Source organism: Hordeum vulgare, chromosome 3H (genome assembly GCF_904849725.1).
Source record: "Hordeum vulgare subsp. vulgare chromosome 3H, MorexV3_pseudomolecules_assembly, whole genome shotgun sequence".
NCBI classification, from domain to species: domain Eukaryota; kingdom Viridiplantae; phylum Streptophyta; class Magnoliopsida; order Poales; family Poaceae; genus Hordeum; species Hordeum vulgare.
Window position 1 is genome coordinate 81,897,355 of NC_058520.1, and position 22,337 is coordinate 81,919,691.

Consider the following 22,337-nt stretch of genomic DNA (forward strand, 5'->3'; position numbering starts at 1 on the left):
ACTTAGTATATTTTATCGCTTCAGCACTAAAATTTACTTTCTTGTATTTATTATCTTGCAAAGCTTTCTCTGATACCCGTATTGTCACTCTAGTTTTATCTCCTAGATATTGCAAAACGCTTAGTGTGCGTAGAGTTGTGCAATGGTTGATAGAACTTGAGAGAATATTAATCCCACCTTTAACTCCTCGTTGGGTTCGACACTTACTTATCGAAAAGGCTACACACGGTCCCCTATAATTGTGGGATATCAAGACCTTTCCTGACGCCGTTGCCAGGGAGCAATAGCGTGCGGTGAATGTTCTTGTGTGCACTTGTTTGCTTTGTCTCTAAGTAGTTTTACTTTCAATTTTAAGTTTTTCTCTATCTTTATTTGGATAGGGAATGCGAATTACAAAAAAAGTTAGTTGTACTTGTTATCTAAAAACGTTTTCAAAAAGGAAAGTTATTGGAAAGATGAGTAATGGTTAAGTGGGCGTCAACCTTGAATACTTGTGTTCATGCTTATGAAACCAAAACAATTCTTTCCATGGAAGATTTTCAGTTAAAAACTTCTATATATTGTGTATATATTTTACATATTCTTTTGTACCATAAAAATAAAATGTATACATAACTTCTAGTTTGTTTATGATGCAAGTTTGCCACTTTGCTGCCTAGAAACAGATTTCCGTGCTCCACCGTAGAAAATTTTAAAAATCACCAGAACATGATCTTGATCTGAAATTTCTTGAGTGTAAATTACTGTTTATTAAGTTACTTTCATTAGTTTTGACTTTTCTGATTTGAGGTGCGTAGATAGGTCTAATAATTCGATCTTTACTAACTATTCTGTTTAAACAGATTTCCCGTGCTTCACTGAAACAATTGTGATAAATCTCAGAATAGTATTTTGATCTGAAATTTTTTGTGCATAAACCTGAGATTATGATTTTTCTTTCATTAGTTTTGAGTTTTTCGATTTGAGCTACCTAACTATCTCGTCGAGTGTCATGTTTTTAGACTGTTCAGTTTTGACAGATTTCTTAGTTTATTCAATATTATACTTGGTGTTATTAGTTTCATTAGATTTTTGATGGACAAGGAAATCATGAACTCCTTAGTATATACAGTGGCTAATGTTGAGTAAATATTATGAAACTTGTCAATGCTTGAACATGAGTTAATTTTATTTAATGAGTGCTAACCCTACTAATGAGTTTTTGTCAAGTTTTATGTGAATGTAGTATTTAAGATCCATTGGAGATGGTGATACTAGATGAATGAGAAGATAAAAGTTCAATCTTGGGGACTACCAAGTGCACCTCAATGAAGTATTCAAGAATATTCAATCATCAAAGCTTGGGGATGCCTAAGGCATCCCTCCTTTTTGCATGCCTAGCTAAAAGGCGTTAAAGGAAAGCGCTTGTGGGAGGCAACCCACTTCGTTTTCCTTATGTTTTCATGTTTTTTTATTTCAGTTTCTTTTGTATTCTTTGAGTCTTGGAAGTTTTTACCTCTGTATAATCCTCTCCTTGTCCTTTTTATTTCGTATTGTGCCATGTTTTAGCCTCCGATTGCGAGAAAGTTCAAAAGTTGTGACATGCTGTCCAGAAATAGATTTTGTTTGCTTGACGGAAAAATTCGCCAACGATCACCGGATCATCTTTTTGATATGATTTTTTGACAGTATGCTCTATATAATTTAATTATTGGCATATGTTTTGATTTTTTTAATTTGAGTTGCATAAGTGCTCCGAAAAAATTATTTACTACGTGCTGGTCTTTTTTCCCAGATTCTGCCCTCTTTTGCGTTTTCATTGTTTTGCAAATATTAAGCTTGATTTTTTATTTCCAAAAACCTTTTGGCATTCTTTAGAAACAATATCTCTTCCTGAAAATCTTTATTTCGAGTAGAGAATACATTATTTCATTATGGGCACTAACCACTCTAATCAACTTATGATGAGTTTCGTACGAAGGGAGTTTTCAAGTATGCGATGGAAGATGATGAAAGAAGATCCAGGAGTGTCAAGCGCTCAAGCTTGGGGATGCCCCCATGCACCCCCAATAAATATTCAAGGAGACTCAAGCGTCTAAGGTTGGCGATGCCCCCGTGCATCCCCTTCTCCATCAACAATCATCATTTCGTCCTTCCCCATACTATGTTTTTATCACTCGTCTCTTTACCGAAGTTCGGCTCGATCCGGAGGGCTATAAAAGAAGAAAGAATGAATTATTAATATATGTACGTACCTTCGGGCTTAATTAACATATATACCTCGCCGGACTTTTCAACATCTCCCTCCTCCGTTCGGTCACCGGAGCCGTCACCATGGTCTCCTTCTTCCTCCGGCCTTCGATCACCAGAGCCATCATGATCATGTCCTTCCTCCACCATTGTTCGATCATCCGAGCCGTCATCCTCTCCTTCCAGACCATCGGTGTCGTTGAGATACGACAAATAATCACCCACCATTATCTTCCCCAACAACTCTTCTCTTTGATCCATATATACTTTCTGCAAATAATCACCGAGCATTATCTCCCCCAACAACTTTTTATATTTCATTTTCAAATATTGAATAGTTCATAAATGTACGTTATCTATACCTACTAATAAAAGAAAGAATATCACATGGCTCTCTTAAGCTGAGTGTTTTCAATTTAATTCGAAGGGATCAATATAAGGAAATTTTATATATTAAGATTTTGTTAATCTCAGGTACCTCAAATATTTCAAAGCTGGCAACATACAGATATCAAACAACACCGGTCGATCTGGCGAGCTACATTAAAATAGATACTTTGTATCTTTATTATATTAACCGTTTAGTGCTACATGACTAGAATAGATAACTTTTTCTCTTTCACCTACAAAAATGTCGTTTAAAAATGTCGTTTATATGTATTTTTTCTGGACTTTGGCATGTGCCTCCATGGCGCCGGATGACACTGTCTGGATGCTGCACCATTGGGAACTTTTGTCGAACCGACGAATCCTGCTTTATACTTTAATCTCGAATACATCTCTAGTATAATATATATATGAACAGAATTTGTATGAACAATAATATGCAGGGGCGGCGGCGACAAGCAGAGGAGGAGCTCACCGGGGCCGACGGGCTCAGGGCGGTGACGACGACGGTCTCGGGGCGACGACGACGACGAGCTCGGGGCATCGACGACGACAGGCTCGGGGCGATGGCGACGAGCTCGGGGGTGGAGACGGCGACGTGCTCGGGGCGTCGACGGCGGCGAGGAGGACTGACTCAGGGACGGCGGCGACGACGACGTGATCGGGGTGACGGCGACGGGCTCGAGGACGGCGGTGACGACGAGGAGGACTGGATCGGGGCGGGAGACGACGTGGACTGGCTCAGGGGGCGGCAGTGAGCGATGGGAGTGTTTTGGGAGAAATTTTGAGAACTCCCGCCTATATGCAAAAACATTCTGTCCCGGTTGGTGTCCAGAACCGGCACCAATACAACCCTTTCGTCCCGGTTGACTTAGCAAATCGGGACTAAAGGTCAATTTTCAGTTACCAAATGGCGGGGAAGAAGATACCTTTACTCCCGGTTTGCGGAAACAACCGGGACGAAAGGGTGCCATTTGTCCCGGTTTGCGCCACCAACCGACCCTAAAGTCTGCTTCTGGCCCCGGTTTGTGCTACAAACCGACTCGAAAGGCCTATGCCTGGCACAGCCGCGGTGCGGTTAGATGTTTAGTCCCACCTCGGTTGTCGAGCGAGAAGTTTGGTGGTTTATAGGCGTTTGTGCGCACACTGTATCGAGCTCCTCTCATATGCAGGCTTCTGGGCCTAAACTATCACTAGTTGTTGGGCCTTGTGCGGGCCTAAATCCTGGCCCAACTGTCTAGTTTGGTTTCTAGTCGTATTCACGCCGTTGTGGCCCATTAGTTGATTTTTTTAAAGAATATAGTTTTTTGTTCCTACTTACTGTTTTTCAGTGATTCTTTTATTTTTTTTGGAATTATTTGAACTCTAGACCTTTTGTGTGTTCAAAATGCACCATTCAAAGCCACATCATCAATTTTCAACTATTTCTGGCTTCATTTGGTATTTTTCATGCATGTATGATTTTTTTGAGCTAAATGACCCAGAAATTGAAAAGCACTACAAATAGTCACATCCCTAACCCTTAAGCAAGTTAGCCTTGTGCTCATGTCTTCTTTGCATTTGCATCTAAGGGTTTTCAACAAGAACAAGAAAGTGGCAAAGGAAAAACTCAAAACCCTAGCCACTAGTTTAAATAAAGAAAATCTCAAACTAGCTGAAATCAATGAACCCAAAATGGCCTCAAGAAATGTTCAAACTTTCTGATAAATCATGAAAGTAAATGAGCATTGGAGAAAACTATCTTCTTGACACTTTAAGAATTTTTAAATTAATGCAAAAGCCACTCGTTTCAAACTTTAAGTTTGAACTCACAAACTATAAATTCTCAAAAATGTTGAAAACTTTGGAAATGGTTGGAAATATTATAACAAATATTCAGGTGTGTTTCAAATAATTTTTACCACCCTTTTGGAGCTGAAATAAATAGAAAATCAATGTCAGAAATTAAAACAGAAATAAAACAGAAGAAAATGGAAAAGAGCTTACCTGTCGCCTAGCCTGGCCCGGCCCATCCCAGCTCCTGTCGTCTCCCTCGCGCCAGTAGGAGCAGGAGGTGGCCGCCGCCTCCTCCGGTGCGGCCACGCACCTGTGCGCCTATCTGGCTGCCGCCTCGCGCTGGCAAGGCCGGGGATAAGCTCCCCGAGGCCACCGCTATCCATTCCCAGCGTCGGCTCTCTCCCTCCTCCCAGATCTTTTCCTCCTTCCTGCTGCCGCCATTGGAGCCGAGCAAAGCTCGAGCTGCCCGTGCCCCTAGCCTTAGCCTCCTCTTGCTGAGCACGCCGTTAGCTCCGCCTCGTCGCGCCAGTCCTCTCTACAGAAGCCGAAGCTTCCCCGTGCTCTGCATCGCCCGCGGCGCCATCGTCTTCCACCTCCGGCCGCCGGACCTCTCCCGTCGATTCGCTCCCTCCGGCGCACCCCCGAGCCCCTCAACAACACCATCGGAACCGCCGTGAGCTCGTCGTCGTTTCCCCTCTCGCCCCACGCTCTTACGTGCATCGTAGCCCCGTTCCCCACCAAGGCCGAGAGCTCCTCGCAGCCGGTCATGTCGTCGCTGTCGCTGTGGTGCCTGATCCACGCGCTCGAGCTAGGATTCGAGCTCCTGGAGCGTCCAGGTGCGCGAAGAGACCTCCAGCTGCCCTCCCCGTGCCCTAGAGCCGTCTCTCATAGAAGGCCGAGCTTCGGCCGCCGCTTCGGCTCGTCGCCGGCGCCCCTCCCGGCGACCCTAGCTTCCCCTGTTGCCCCCGCTAGATGCGGCGTTGCACCAGCTACCCGTAGCTGCTTTCTGCGCCCAAAACCGATGGCCGAGGCGCTGTCTAGCTCTCTCCGGCGAGCCCTCCGCCGCGCCCGTGGTCGCCGCCGGCCATGCTCCGGTGGGGGCCGACGTGGCAAAGCTAATCCAGCAGATTAGGAGCTTAATCTCTCACTGACAGTGGGCCCTAGGCCAAGTCAACTCAGTTTAGGGACTGGTCAGCGCGGGATTAGTCCCAGAGAGGCTGACCAGTGGGGCCCCCCTGTCAGGTTTGAGCTGAATAGGTCGGCTGACCTGCTGACGTCAGTCTGATGCAATAAAGAGAACTATCAGTATAGAAATAATTCCAGGAAATTGCTAAAACTTGTAAAAATCATAGAAATTAATCTATAACTCTAATGAAAATAATTTATATATGAAAAAGTATCAGAAAAATTCAAGGATTCTGATTATGCTATTTTCAACCATGTTTGAAAAAGTTACAGAACCCTAACATGTATAATAAGGAGTAATTCAATTCTTATAATTACTTTATAAATGGAAGTTCGAAAATATTCAAATTTCATTATGAATGCCATGATCACACACTGTCCTAATTACAAATCAGTACCATAACATGACATTTCATGCATGCTAACATCAAGTTGATCTGAGCATCAGGTCGAATCAATTAAAACGGTATTCAAATCAACTCTAAACCTAATACATATTGATTATAATAACTTATCACCTTGCATTCTCATGCCATGCTCATGCATCATTTTGAGTGCATATGATTGTTATTGAATGTTGCCATTCATTTCGGTAGGCTCCGCACCCCCGGATCCCACCGAATATCCGTCTGACGGATATCGTTCCTCCTTTGAGCAACAAGGCAAGCAACCCTTTTGATCATCCCGATAATTCCCATGTTCTTGCTCCTGCACTTATTTATTGCATTAGGATCAAATGCTTCAACTACTTTTGCCACGTTAGTTGAACCCACTTCCTTTGCATGACCTAACCTTGTCACAGTAAATAGCCGAACCTTGCAACCTAGCATACCTGGTAGTTGCTTGAGCTATGATGTGCCTTATCCTGCTATGCATGCTATGCTTAGAGTTGTGTATGGTCTGTCATCTGGGAGATCAACAGAATTGTGAGAACGTGTTCGGTGAGCAATGGTTGTGTGTTGAACTTGATTTGGTAAAGGTACCGGTGAAAGGCTGTGTAGGAGTACATGGCGGGTTGTTTCATTGGAACCGTCCATAGGAACTGATTTCCGTGTATGTAATCCAAGACTAGATACTACCACATGCTGGGCCCTGAAATATGACCCCGCTCGGCCTATTAATCGCTTAGTACTCGGTCCAGGAGTTGCATGTAGTTTCTGGTATTTATAGTAATGCTGGAGGCCGTGCATGGTGCTGACCTGAGAGGTGGACCGTGATGCGGTAGGCAGTGGCACGGTGTACCAAGTGGCACCCGGATGGTGGGCTTGGGAACCCTGCGCACATCGTTTGAGGCCGTGGCGGAAACCTCGGCCGGACTTCCGTACGGGTTACTCTCAGATAGGCGATAAACCTGGACTAGGTACTACTGTGGTTAACGGTCGTGGCCGACTCCCTCGCTGGGCTTCCGCTTGAAGGTCGCCGAGGTGCATGACGTGCACATGGCGATAAGTGGCGAGAGCGTGTGTGACGAAGTACACCCCTGCAGGGTTATGATCTATTCGAATAGCCGCGTCCGCGGATATGGACTACTTGGAGACATATGTTGTTCATAGATAACTTCAATGGCTACTCATAAAATTGCCAAGATAAGCGTGAGTGTCGTGGACGGCATTTCCGTAGGGAGACGGAATGATTCTACGATAGTGTATTGTTGTGGTGTTAGTGGACTCGCGTGCGAGAAATCAAGTTGTCAAAATTATTTAAAAATGCAATTTGTCTAGCCACGAGTCAAATGCTGGCTTTCCGCATGAAACCCCACAATACATTTTGATACCTTGCATGAGTAGTTAGTTATCCTAAAGTCTTGCTGAGTACCTTCGTACTCATGTTTGCTTAATAACTGTTGCGGAGGTTGCTAATGACCCTAATGGAGGGTTCTTCATAGACATCGACGACGACGAGTAGCTGGTGTCCCAGCTACGATCTGGCCCTATGTTGGATCTGTAGTATAGTCAGGCCATGTGCCATCTAGTTGGCCTGTCTATACTCAGACAGTTTAAACTCTTCCACTGGCTTGTAATTGAATGCCTGCTATTATGGGTTGTGAGACCCTTAATGTGTAATATTATGTGTGTGGCTCTTCCGAGCCTCTTAAATAAAGGTTGTATGTTTATGGTTATGTTGTGATGCCATCGATGTATCTATACATATCGGTATGCCATGCGTACGTGTGTCGTACTTGATATGTATGGGGTTCGATTACCTAGTCGTGAACTTTAGTAGCACTCCTTACAAGGAAATGCCCCTTTGTGATCCAATGAGTCTTGGTAGTTCGCTACTGCTCGGCACACATTGGTTGACCGGCATGTGTCCTTCTTAGCTGCTGTGTCTGTCCTCTTTGGGGAAATGTCACGCGATGTAATGGAGTCCTTGTAGCTTGCTACGACTCGTCTACATTCGCTAATGACCGACACCTGCTTTGTTGGGTCATGTATGCCTGTCCTTGTGCGGTACTGCCAGTTTGGTTTATGACTAGACATGTCGATCCGGGTTCTTTGACATTGGAATGCTAGCGACAGTATTGCATATGCGAGTCAAAAGACGCAAACGGTCCTGGCTAAGGTAAGGCAGCAGCCGAGGAGTTAACCGTGCGTGAGACCGCAAAGGGATGCGATGTGTTACAGGCTAGATTCCTATGGCTTAGGATCGAGGTCCCGACAGCGTTGGTATCAGAGCCTGACTGACTGTAGGATTACTAAGCCAAACTGGTCGAAGTTGAGTCTATAATTGCTTTAGTTATATATAAGGGAATTGTTTGTGGAAGGGAACGTAAGACTCTTGTTCTCTTCTCAAGTTATTCTATTCTGGTCATCCTCGTCTCTTCTGCGGGAATTAAGGACTAGGTTACTCATCTTCTCCCAGGCTCGTGTTTCCGATCGGTAGTTATAGGACTACGGGTCAAGAGATATTGGGTTTCTTTTATTCCTAGGAAGCAGGAAGTAAGTTTGATGATCAAAGAGTTGAACTTGATAGTTGAGTGGTTACGCTATTCCATTTTGGGTTGTCTCAAAATTTGTTTTTGAGCATTTACAGCCGTTATGCTGCCCAATTTTGTATTCGGAGCTCTAATGCTTTTGCATTACTCTCTATTTACAGATGCTTGGCCATCCTTCTCGTCAGGTGGTACGTCTGACCAGGTGCATTGATGTGCCGGGTCATACGGCCATGCTGGTCAGGGTGATGTCGGTGTGCGGTTACCACTGGTACCCCGAGTACGCAGTTGAGGAACAGTACCGAGACTTCAACCAGAGCCAGTACATCTGCACTGTTAGGGTATTTCCAGACTACCCTGGAGCTGAGAAGCCAATCCATTGGTCCTATGGGTTGGGAGTCACTGTTGACATGGCAGTACAAGATGCTGCCTATTCAATGCTGACCATTATGAGAGCGAGACATGCACTGCTGCAGAATTCAGAGTTCTGCTATGTTCCGGCCTCTCAGCCTGGTGAAGAGGGATACCTCAGTGGAGTCTATTTTGATTCTTCTATGGAGGATCCACTTCTGCAGTCCACTGTTGAGATGCTAGAGAACAAAGACAGGGATGCTCGTGCTCTCCGTATGGAGCTTTATGCTACCCGTGCCCGTCTGTGGACAGCTTTGACGGAGCTGGCACCGGTAGTCCAGACAGGGTATGGAGAGATGGAGATGCTGAACCCTGTTAGGACCCATCTTCCGGCCCACGTTGACTGGCCAGCTATAGGAGGAGTCACACTCTTTGGGGACCCCTCTTACCACCAGTCAGGGGACCAAGGCCACATCCGTGTCCTTATGGATCCCAGGGATCTCAGGCTAGAGTGTTTCCTGATCCGCAAGTTGAGCTTCCAGGTCATGGAGGTAATCTCTATGAGATGTTCTATGCGGATGCGTGAGCTGTGAGCGGAAGGATAGTATCGTAGTAGCCGTACGTTCACCGTCCTGCGTGACTTTTGAAGTATGCCTGTGATGTGAAATGAATTCCGGAGGCCTAGATAAATAATGTATAGGAAGCTTGTAAGCCTCTGAGGAGTAGTTTCATAATTTCAGTAGCTTGCTCTTTGGTTAAGGTTGTACTGAACTATGTAAGGGTGTGTATGAACCATGGTGTATATATAGCAGTTGCTTGTTACCATGTTGTTCGGATATTCATTTCCGCATTCCGTGTGTTCAGTACATTCTTAATCCATAGCTAGTATTGATATGATTTTGGTCTAAGCTGTGAGTTTGTTTGTCGGGATGGTGTTCACCAGGTTGAACCGTGCCCCTGCTCATGAGCAAGGTGAGGGTAGTCAAGCGTCGCAGGAAGACCTGCCTCACCCGGCTTCTCTGGTGGAAGTGATGCTTGAGGCAGAAAGAAACAAAAGGGAGACCAATCGACTACTAGAGCGTATTGAGCAGAATACGGCTCGACAGCCTAGGAATGCTGTAGTGTCCCTCAATGACTTTGTGAAGCTGAATCCTCCAAAGTTTCATCATTCCGTCGATCCCCTCGACGCTGATGACTGGCTGTGCAGCATCTCACGCAAGATTCGCTCTGCGAATGTGTCTGATGCCGACAAGGTGACCTTCGCGGCGTATTTCCTGGAAGGACCCGCCAATCTGTGGTGGGAGAATTTTGAAGCTATGCGTCCCGCTGAACCAGTGGCCACATGGGCAGACTTCAGTGCAGCTTTTCGTCTGCACCATATTCCAGAGGGCCTGATGGACAGAAAGAGAGAGGAGTTCTGTGCCTTCACTCAGGGCAAGTTGTCTGTGGATGCCTATAGCCGCGAGTTCGGTAACCTCGCCCGCTATGCAACAGGGGAGGTGTCTACTGACGCCAAGAAGCAAGCAAGGTTTCGTAAGGGTCTGAGCCCTGAGCTCCGTCGTGATCTGCGTCTCCATGAGTGTGCAAGCTTTCAAGCCCTATTCAACAAAGCGATCAGTGCCGAGACTGGTCATACTGACTTCGAAGCCACAAGGAAGCACTCCCGTGACTTTGGCTCGTCTTCTGGTTCCGCGTTTGCAAATCGCAGGCTGTGGGTGCCAAACAGTTCTCTCCCGCCAAGATACACTCCGAGGCCATCCTACGTGGCACCTCACACGAATCAGGCCAACCCTCCAGCAAAAGCTTATGGTGGTCCAGCTAGCAATGCTGCACCACGTGCAACCAGGTGATATGCTACAAGTGTGGAGAACCAGGGCACTATTCCCGTGAATGTCCTCAGAATGTGGGTGCCAAGCAACCCGGAAAGTCCGTCGGGCAGGCCAAGTCGGGCAAAGCTTACTATGTGAAGCCAACTCCTGCACGTGGCCGTGTGAACTATGTGTCAGCAGAAGAAGCTGCAGAGGATCCCGACGTCATGCTGGGTACGGTTCTTGTTAATCATCACCCAGCGTCCGTCCTCTTTGACACTGGGTCTTCTCATTCCTTCATTTCAGAAAGTTATGCACAGTTGCATAACATGTCTTTTTGTGATATGCCAATCCCATTGGTTGTCCAAACCCCTGGTAGTAAATGGCAAACCTCTAGGATAACCTATGACAATGAAATTCTAGTAGATAGGCTAGTTTTTCTAGCCTCATTGATAGCATTGAAATCTTCGGATATTAATATCATCTTGGGCATGGACTAGATGTCAGCTCACTATGCCAAGATTGATACTCATTCTAGAAATGTCCAGCTTACCCATCCCTCGGGCGAGATAGTAAATGTCTCTACTCGAGTTGCCAAATGCCAGCTCTATTCCTTAAATGCCAACCCTCTTCCGGAACTCGAAGACATTCCGGTAGTCCATGACTTCCCGGATGTTTTTCCACAGGAACTGCCAGGAATTCCACCTGACAGAGATGTGGAGTTTGTGATAGATCTTGTTCCGGGAACTGTCCCAATAGCCAGAAGACCTTATAAGATGGCACCCCTGGAGCTAGCCGAACTTAAAAAGCAATTAGATGAGGCCTTGAACAAGGGTTTCATTCGTCCTAGCTCTTCTCCTTGGGCTTGTCCCGTCCTCTTCGTCAAGAAGAAAGACGGAACGGATCGGATGGTTGTAGATTACCGACCAGTTAATCTGGTCACCATTAAGAACAAGTATCCGCTCCCCAGGATCAACGATCTGTACGATCAGCTCGCTGGATCCTCAGTCTTCTCCAAAATGGATTTGACGTTGGGATACCATCAAATCAAGATTAAGAACGGGGACATTCCAAAAACGGCTTTTGTTACTCGTTATGGCCAATATGAGTACACCGTTATGTCCTTCGGTTTAACCAATGCCCCAGCCACCTTCTCTCGACTGATGAACTCAATCTTCATGGAGTATTTGGATAAATTCATCGTGGTATACCTCGATGATATTCTCATCTACTCGAAGAATGAACAAGAACATGCCGAGCATCTAAGGCTGGTATTGATGAAACTTCGAGAGCATCGCCTTTATGCCAAGTTTTCAAAATGTGAATTCTGGTTACCAGAAGTGACCTATCTGGGTCACGTAATCTGTGGTAAGGGTATTGCTGTCAATCCCGAGAGAGTTCAAGCTGTCCTTGATTGGACTCAACCGGAATCGGTTAAGCAAGTTAGGAGTTTTCTTGGTTTAGCGAGCTATTGTCGCCGCTTCGTCGAGAATTTCTCCAAGGTTGCAAAGCCTCTAACTAAACTCCTCAAGAAAGATAAAAAGTTCGAGTGGACACCATAGTGCGAGCATAGTTTTCAGGAACTGAAAAGACGCCTGACTTCCGCACTTGTGTTGCTACCACCAGAATTTTCTAAGGACTTTGTTATCTATTGCGACGCCTCGCGACAAGGATTTTCTCATGAAAGATTGTCATGTGATCGCATACGCATCTCGACAGTTGCGTCCACATGAGGATAATTATCCCACACATGACCTTGAGCTTGCAGCTGTGGTCCATGCACTAAAAACCTGGCGACATTACCTTCTGGGTAATCGTTGCGAAATATTCACTGATCACCAAAGTCTGAAATATATTTTTACCCAGCCGGATTTGAATCTCAGGCAAAGACGGTGGGTTGAGTTGATCTCGGATTACGACTTAGGGATAACTTGAACCCCGGGGAAGGCCAATGTTATGGCCGATGCGCTAAGTCGTAAATCTTATTGTAACAATTTGATGCTACAACAAGGTCAACCACATCTCCATGAGGACTTTCGGAAGTTAAATCTTCATATTGTTCCTCAAGGATTCCTTTCTACCCTGGTAGCGAAGCCTACTCTTAAGGATCAAATTATAGCTGGCCAAAAGCGTGACAAGGTATATCACGGATCAAGGAGAATATTTTTAGCGGCAACGCTAAAGAATTTTCCATGAACGATCAAGGTGTTGTGTTCTTCCAGAATCGTTTAGTGGTTCCTAAGAACCCACATCTAAGGCAGTTAATCCTTAAGGAGGCTCATGATTCTCCTCTCACCATTCATCCCGGTAGTACTAAGATGTATCAGGACCTACGCCAGAGGTTTTGGTGGACTAGAATGAAGAGAGAAATTGCTGAGTTCGTTGCTAACTGCGACGTCTGCCGTTGAGTTAAGGCAGAACATCAAAGGCCTGCTGGCACCCTTCAGCCTCAAGCTATTCCTGAATGGAAATGGGATAAAGTTAGCATGGATTTCATTACCGGATTTCCCAAGACCAAGAAAGGAAATAATGTTATCTTTGTGGTCATTGACCGTCTTTCCAAAGTGGCTCATTTTCTTCCTGTTCATGAGAGTATAACAGCTAGCTAGCTAGCAGAGTTATATATCTCTCGAATAGTGTCTCTTCATGGTGTTCCCCTGGAAATTAACTCGGACCGTGGAAGTATCTTTACTTCTCGCTTCTGGGAAAGTTTTGAGAATGCCATGGGGACTCACCTATCTTTTAGCACTGCTTTCCATCCCCAATCAAGTGGTCAAGTAGAAAGAGTGAATCAAATTCTAGAAGATATGCTCCGAGCTTGTGTTATATCATTCGGTATGAATTGGGAGAGGTGTCTTCCATTCGCCGAATTCGCTTATAACAATAGTTACCAATCAAGCTTGGGCAAAGCCCCTTTTGAAGTTCTCTATGGACGAAGATGTCGAACACCTCTTAATTGGTCAGAAACCGGAGAGAGGCAACTCTTTGGTCCGGATATGATCCAGGATGCAGAAGAGCAGGTTCGCATTATTCGTGAAAAGTTGAAAACAGCCCAGTCTCGTCAAAAGGGCCAATATGATCGTCATCATAAGGCTGTGACCTTTGAAGTTGACGAGAAGGCTTACCTTCGGGTTACACCTTTGAAGGGTACCCATCGTTTCGGTATCAAGGGCAAGTTGGCTCCTCGTTACATTGGTCCTTTTCGCATTCTTGCCAAACGAGGAGAAGTTGCCTACCAGTTGGAACTTCCTCCGCATCTTTCCAAGGTTCATGATGTTTTCCACGTCTCGCAACTCACGCGTTGCTTTTCGGATCCTATCCGTGAAGTGGACCACGAAACGGTTGATCTCCAAGATAACCTTTCATACCGAGAATACCCCGTGCGTATTCTTGATCAAGCAGAGTGTACCACTCGACGTCGAAACATCAAGTTTCTTAAAGTTCAATGGTCAAATCATTCTGAAAAGGAGGCAACTCGGGAAAGAGAGGATCGTCTCCGACTTGAGTATCCTGCGTTATTCCCGACGACTTCTAAATCTCGGGACGAGATTCTTTTGGGTGGGGGTGAGTTGTCACATCCCTAACCCTTAAGCAAGTTAGCCTTGTGCTCATGTCTTCTTTGCATTTGCATCTAAGGGTTTTCAACAAGAAGAAGAAAGTGGCGAAGGAAAAACTCAAAACCCTAGCCACTACTTTAAATAAAGAAAATCTCAAACTAGTTGAAATCAATGAACCCAAAATGGCCTCAAGAAATGTTCAAACTTTCTGATAAATCATGAAAGTAAATGAGCATTGGAGAAAACTATATTCTTGACTCTTTAAGCATTTTTAAATTAATGCAAAAGCCACTAGTTTCAAACTTTATGTTTGAAATCAGAAACTATAAATTCTCAAAAATGTTGAAAACTTTGGAAATGGTTGGGAATATTATAACAAATATTCAGGTGTGTTTAAAATAATTTTTACCACCCTTTTGGAGATGAAATAAATAGCAAATCAATGTCAGAAATTAAAACAGAAATAAAACAGAAGAAAATGGAAAAGAGCTTACCTGTCGCCTAGCCTGGCCCGGCCCATCCCAGCTCCTGTCGTCTCCCTCGCGCAAGTAGGAGCAGGAGGTGTCCGCCGCCTCCTCCGGCGCGGCCAGGCACCTGTGCGCCTGCCTGGCCGCCGCCTCGCGCTGGCAAGGCCGGGGATAAGCTCCCCGAGGCCACCGCTATCCATTCCCAGCGTCGGCTCTCTCCCTCCTCCTGGATCTCTTCCTCCTTCCTGCTGCCACCATTGGAGCCGAGCAAAGCTCGAGCTGCCCGTGCCCCTAGCCTTAGCCTCCTCTTGCTGAGCACGCCGTTAGCTCCGCCTCGTCGCGCCGGTCCTCTCTACAGAAGCCGAAGCTTCCCCGAGCTCTGCATTGCCCGCGGCGCCATCGTCTTCCACCTCCGGCCGCCGGACCTCTCCCGTCGATTCGCTCCCTCCGGCGCACCCCCGATCCCCTCAACAACACCATCGGAACCGCCGTGAGCTCGTCGTCGTTTCCCCTCTCGCCCCACGCTCTTACGTGCATCGTAGCCCCGTTCCCCACCAAGGCCGAGAGCTCCTCGCCGCCGGTCATGTCGTCGCTGTCGCTGTGGTGTCTGATCCACGCGCTCGAGCTAGGATTCGAGCTCCTGGAGCCTCCAGGAGTGCGATGAGCCCTCCAGCTGCCCTCCCCGTGCCCTAGAGCCGTCTCTCATAGAAGGCCAAGCTTCGGCCGCCGCTTCGGCTCGTCGCCAGCGCCCCTCCCGGCGACCCTAGCTTCCCCTGTTGCCCCCGCTAGATGCGGCGTTGCACCAGCTACCCGTAGCTGCTTTCTGCGCCCAAAACCGACGGCCGATGCACTGTCTAGCTCTCTCCGGCGAGCCCTCCGCCGCGCCCGTGGTCGCCGCCGGCCATGCTCCGGTGGGGGCCGACGTGGCAAAGCTAATCCAGCAGATTAGGAGCTTAATCTCTCGCTGACAGTGGGCCCAAGTCCAAGTCAACTCAGTTTAGGGACTCGTCAGCGCGGGATTAGTCCCAGAGAGGCTGACCAGTGGGGCCCCCCTGTCAGGTTTGACCTGAACAGGTCGGCTGACCTGCTGACGTCAGTCTGATGCAATAAAGAGAATTATCAGTATAGAAATAATTCTAGGAAATTGCTAAAACTTGTAAAAATCATAGAAATTAATCTGTAACTCCAATGAAAATAATTTATATATGAAAAAGTATCAGAAAAATTCAAGGATTCTGATTATGCTGTTTTCAACCATGTTTGAAAAAGTTACAGAACCCTAACATGTATAATAAGGAATAATTCAATTCTTATAATTACTTTATAAATGGAAATTGGAAAATATTCAAATTCCTTTATGAATGCCATGATCACACACTGTCCTAATTACAAATCAGTACCATAACATGACATTTCATGCATGCTAACATCAAGTTGATCTGAGCATCAGGTCGAATCAATTAAAACCGTATCCGAGAATACCCCGTTTGAATTGACATTCGAATGTGATTCAAATCAACTCTAGACCTAATACATATTGATTATAATAACTTATCACCTTGCATTCTCATGCCATGCTCATGCATCATTTTGAGTGCATATGATTGTTATTGAATGTTGCCATTCATTTCGGTAGGCTCCGCACCCCCGGATCCCACCTAATATCCGTCTGACGGATATCGTTCCTCCTCTGAGCAACAAGGCAAGCAACCCTTTTGATCATCCCGATAATTCCCATGTTCTTGCTCCTGCACTTATTTATTGCATTAGGATCAAATGCTTCAACTGCTTTTGCCACGTTAGTTAAACCCACTTCCTTTGCATGACCTAACCTTGTCACAGTAAATAGCCGAACCTTGCAACCTAGCATACCTGGTCGTTGCTTGAGCTATGATGTGCCTTATCCTGCTATGCATGCTATGCTTAGAGTTGTGTATGGTCTGTCATCTGGGAGATGAACAGAATTGTGAGAACGTGTTTGGTGAGCAAAGGTTGTGTGTTGAACTTGATTTGGTAAAGGAACCGGTGAAAGGCTGTGTAGGAGTACATGGCAGGTTGTTTCATTGGAACCGTCCATAGGAACTGAGTTCCGTGTATGTAATCCAAGACTAGATACTACCACATGCTGGGCCCTGAAATATGACCCCGCTCGGCCTATTAATCGCTTAGTACTTGGTCCAGGAGTTGCAAGTAGTTTCTGGTGTTTATAGTAATGTTGGAGGCCGTGCATGGTGCTGACCTGAGAGGTGGACCGTGATGCGGTAGGCAGTGGCACGGTGTACCAAGTGGCACCCGGATGGTGGGCTTGGGAACCCTGCGCACATCGTTTGAGGTCGTGGCAGAAACCTCGGCCGGACTTCCGTACGGGTTACTCTCAGATAGGCGATAAACCTGGACTAGGTACTAGTGTGGTTAACGGTCTTGGCCGACTCCCTCGCTGGGCTTCCGCTTGAAGGTTGCCGAGGTGCATGACGTGCACATGGCGATAAGTGGCGAGAGCGTGTGTGACGAAGTACACCCCTGCAGGGTTATGATCTATTCGAATAGCCGCGTCCGCGGATATGGACTACTTGGAGACATATGTTGTTCATAGATAACTTCAATGGCTACTCATAAAATTGCCAAGATAAGCGTGAGTGTCGTGGACGGCATTTCCGTAGGGAGACGGAATGATTCTACGATAGTGTATTGTTGTGGTGTTAGTGGACTCACGTGCGAGAAATCAAGTTGTCAAAATTATTTAAAAATGCAATTTGTCTAGCCACGAGTCAAATGCTGGCTTTCCGCATGAAACCCCACAATACCTTTTGATACCTTGCATGAGTAGTTTGTTATCCTAAAGTCTTGCTGAGTACCTTCGTACTCATGTTTGCTTAATAACTGTTGCGGAGGTTGCTAATGACCCTAATGGAGGGTTCTTCGTAGACATCGACGACGACGAGTAGCTGGTGTCCCAGCTACGATCTGGCCCTACGTTGGATCTGTAGTATAGTCAGGCCATGTGCCATCTAGTTGCCCTGTCTGTACTCAGACAGTTTAAACTCTTCCGCTGGCTTGTAACTGAATGACTGCTATTATGGGTCGTGAGACCCTTAATGTGTAATATTATGTGTGTGGCTCTTCCGAGCCTCTTAAATAAAGGTTGTATGTTTATGGTTATGTTGTGATGCCATCGATGTATCTATACATATCGGTATGCCATGCGTACGTGTGTCGTACTTGATATGTATGGGGTTCGATTACCTAGTCGTGAACTTTAGTAGCACTCCTTACAAGGAAATGCCCCTTTGTGATCCAATGAGCCTTGGTAGTTCGCTACTGCTCCGGACACATTGGTTGACCGGCATGTGTCCTTCTTAGCTGATGTGTCTGTCCTCTTTGGGGAAATGTCACGCGATGTAATGGAGTCCTTGTAGCTTGCTAAGACTCGTCTACATTCGCTTTGTTGGTCATGTATGTCTGTCCTTGTGCGGTACTGCCACTTTGGTTTATAACTAGACATGTCGATCCGGGTTCTTTGACATTGGAATGCTAGCGACACTATTGCATACGCGAGTCAAAAGACGCAAACGGTCCCGGCTAAGGTAAGGCTGCAGCCGAGGAGTTAACCGTGCGTGAGACCGCAAAGGGATGCGATGTGTTACAGGCTAGATTCCTATGGCTTAGGATCAGGGTCCCGACACAAATGAACTGTGAATAGGTTGAAAGTTGCCATGGTATCATCATTTCACCCACATAGCATGTGCTAAAAAGTTAAGAGGGTTGCGGCAAAAACTGGACGCACTTCGTGTACAAATCGAACAATCTCTTTCTTCGAAGTATCAGTGTTTCATACGAAAACTCATTTGTTACAAAAGGGATTTCATTGTTTGGAATTATTTGAACTCCACACATTTTGTGTGTTCAAAATGCACCATTCAAAGCCACATCATCAATTTTGAACTATTTCTGACTTCATTTGGTATTTTTCATGCATTTATTGATTTTTTGAGCTAAATGACCCAGAAATTGAAAAGCACTACAAATGAACTCTGAATAAGTTGAAAGTTGGCATGGTATCATCATTTCACCTACATAGCATGTGCTAAAAAGTTGAGGGGTTCCGTCAAAAACTGGACGCACTTTGTGTACAAATCGGACAATCTCTTTCGAAGTATCGGGGTTTCATACGAAAACTCATCTGTTACAAAAGGGATTTTATTTTTTGGAATTATTTGAACTCCAGATCTTTTGTGTGTTCAAAATGCACCATTCAAAGCCACATCATCAACTTTCAACTATTTCTGACTTCATTTGGTCTTTTTCCTGCATTTATTGATTTTTTGAGCTAAATGACACTATAGGAAACTGATAATTTGTCGTTAGGGTATTTCTTTGCCGTCAGCATTTCATCGGGGTAGACGACAAAGACATATTTTGCTGTTAATTGTAGACAGCGAACAAATGAATGACGGCAAAAAAATAATTTGTTGTCTGCTAATTTTTTTTACACATGGCAAAAGCATGCTTTGCCGTGTGCAGAAAAAACACAGACGGCAAAGCATGTCTTTGTCGTCTGTTCAAAAAATAAATGACGGTAAATAGAATTTTTGCCATCTGTGTTTTTGGAGCAGACGGCAAAAAAGAAAACATGCCACGGATTGATGCCACGGATCCGTGATGTGGCACACATCCACCACACCACCGCATCTATCCCTGCACTATCCACTCCACCCCTCTCTCGACAGGCCACGCCCCCACCCACGATGCGCACCCATGCCCGCATCTCGTGTGCACCCTCTAGGGTTACACGCCACCGCAGCCGCCGCTAGGGTTACACGCCGCCGCTGCCGCCGCTAGCCTCCGCCAATCCGCCGCAGGTCCAATCCTCCGCCAAGCCGCCACCGGTGTCGGTCCCAGCCTTCACAGAGGTGCCACTGTCGGTCCCTGCCGCAGCCGGTCCCAACCTCCGCCGCCGCATTCTTCGTCGCCCCTCACGCGACGCCTCCGCCGCCGCATTCTTCCCCACCCCCTCCCGTGATGCCTCCACCCCGTCCACCACGTCCTACCCGTCCTACGACCACCGGTTCCCCACGCTCATGGACGTCACCCTCGTCTGGACGGGACCCCGCCTGGGTAGCACTGGCTCCCGGGGTTCTGGGACGGGTCCGACAAGTGGCTCCTCCACTTGGAGGTGACGGCCAGCTTCTCTACCCGCTATCTGTTTGATGTTATGTGTCAACGTTGATGACTGAAGCTTTGTTTTAGTGTTGGCCTGCAGGGTGGAAGCTGGTACAGGAACCTGACATGGTGCACTCAGCGCAAGGAGAAAAATCTAGGTTCCTCTGACCACATGGAAACGCGGGCCGAGTTCGTCGGCATCTTGAGCAACGATGCTTTGCAGAATCCAGGTACTTTCTAGTTTCAAAGCCACGATTCCTGATGAACTGAATACACAACCCTGTTTCTAGTGTCCAAAGTTTAGTGTGTAAATGAGTGAGGACTTGTTCTGATGTTCTTTAGTTTGGTATATAAATGAGCAGTCTGCTCAGTTGGTTATCTTGCTTGCAGTCTGATGTTCTTCAGTTTGGTATATAAATGAGCAGTCTGATGTTTTTTAGATTGATTTATGATCATCATGAAGGATTGTCAATGATTTACTCCATGTAACGTTCGGACCTTTTTTTTGACTGGACTAGGCATTGCATATATGTAATATCGTGTTGTTCTAGTTGGATTCAAGGAACCTTTTCTTGCGTGGGAGCCATCTTTCTGATACACTCTGTGTGCTGATATCATAGAGGCTCTACACTTAGACATCCACTAAAAATTATTTTGTCTGGACCTGCTAACTTTTACAATTGGAATGAAGTGAAGGTAAGGTATTGTGATGGTGCACATGTGTATAGACTGTGATGACTTCCGTGCACTTGTACCAAGAAATGTATTATTAATTAGATAAGTTCTCAAGTCACACACTTTGTATCAAGAAATTTAACTTCCGAGTCAGCTATATATATTATTCTGTATTGAACATAGTCTGAAATAATGGCTTTTATGAAAAAGATATACATATTCTGTAGTTGTGTGAGGTCTACTTCGAAGTGCTATATGATAAAACATATGTAAGAGTAATAATATCCTTCTAAATTTTTGTTTGATATGTCCCAATGAGTGCACCATTGCTTGTAGATAGTTTTTTCATGACTCCAACACGTGCCTACCAGGACGGTGCTCCTGAACCTGGTGGCTACACGACGTACGCCCGTGGCGGCCCAACCCTGGCACGACAGTGGCTCACCTCTGGTGGTTTCCTAGACGGCGGTGGATGGCTCCCCCACAACCGCGATGTCAGCCGTGCATGGCATCTGCTTCAACAATCTCATGGTGAGCTTCATCCCCTCCCTTCTTCCTGCTCTGCCTCCCTCCTCTTTGTTCCGAAGGTTGTGTCCTTCATGCAATAGCAGTAGCATGCTCTGATTCATGGCCACCGAGTCATTTGTTATAGCAACTGGAAATCTCTAGCTATGTCCTTTCTAGATTTTTGTCATTAGATTTGCTATCAACCCAATAACTGGATTTTGGTCAGTCAACTCCTGATTGGTCTTTATCTAAATGGTTGAAGAGCATATACACATGTGCTCTTTCATTCCGAATTTGTTTCCTTTGACATCCATTACATGCTTAGTATTTATGACTCTTGAGGTAATTGAAAACCTTAATTCTTAGTATCCACTATACTTTAGTGATTAGTTGTGGCGTGTTATTTCAATTATAACATGACTAAAAATATTTATTGGTGTCTTTTCTGCTTTTGACATATAAATTACTGAATCGTTGTGAGATGATTCGTGATTTGTTATTTATCTAGAATGGGTGGAGAGCCTGTTGCCACGTGCTATTTTTTAAAATTGTATTTGTTTGCATTGACGGGCAGAAACTGTTAGCACAATCGACATGGGAACATTCATGGCTTTTGTATTAGCTTGATTTTTAAAAGCCACATTGATTAGTTTATTTTTTTCCCGCATTCATGGTTCTAATATTAGCTTGATTTTAAACCAACATTAATTAGTATGATGTTTAATGTTTGCAAGTGCTTGACAAGTTTGTTTGATTGATAAAAAATGCCTTTAGTATGATGAATGATGCTCTCGAGTCTGAATCTATTTGCTATGATGAATCTAAGTCAAAACCGATTTCTTGTTTGGTTAATTGCAGGGGACACATGAAGAAGGGATGGAGCTTCAGCAATGACTCGTCACATGGAGCTACAGGCAACCTGATGCGGCGCTTTCATCCCCTCGACACGACGAGTAGTTCTGCTTCGTCTCCTTTCCAGTAGCATAGTTGTAGCTTAGCATGTGTGTAGAGGCTGATGGTCGCAAGGGCTCCTAGATTGTACATGACTTGAAGATGCCCAGCTAGATGTGATACTTTGTGAACTCATATGCGTACCCTATGATATATATGGATATTTGCTATGTATGATTTTGTTTCCATGGATCATTGTTATTATATTTGTGATATATGTTGTGTATTCAACTCCTGAGATAAGGTTTTTATTTAAAAGAATATGTAGAAATCACCATCAGCCTGATTCAAGAAAACAATTTTGCCGTCTTGTACCTGTGCAGCAGACGGCAAACAACAGACCTCTTTGTTG

General features: G+C 45.5%; 1 protein-coding gene across 1 annotated transcript; it reads left to right on the plus strand.

Annotated features, from left to right (window-relative positions):
- Window positions 1–5,158: 5,158 nt before the first annotated feature.
- On the plus strand, window positions 5,159–21,661 carry LOC123441518. Its single transcript, XM_045117919.1, is given in 7 exon segments — window positions 5,159–5,228; window positions 19,628–19,783; window positions 19,786–19,865; window positions 19,953–20,082; window positions 20,523–20,564; window positions 20,864–21,058; window positions 21,609–21,661. Coding segments are annotated over 7 exon segments (726 nt in total).
- Window positions 21,662–22,337: the final 676 nt, after the last annotated feature.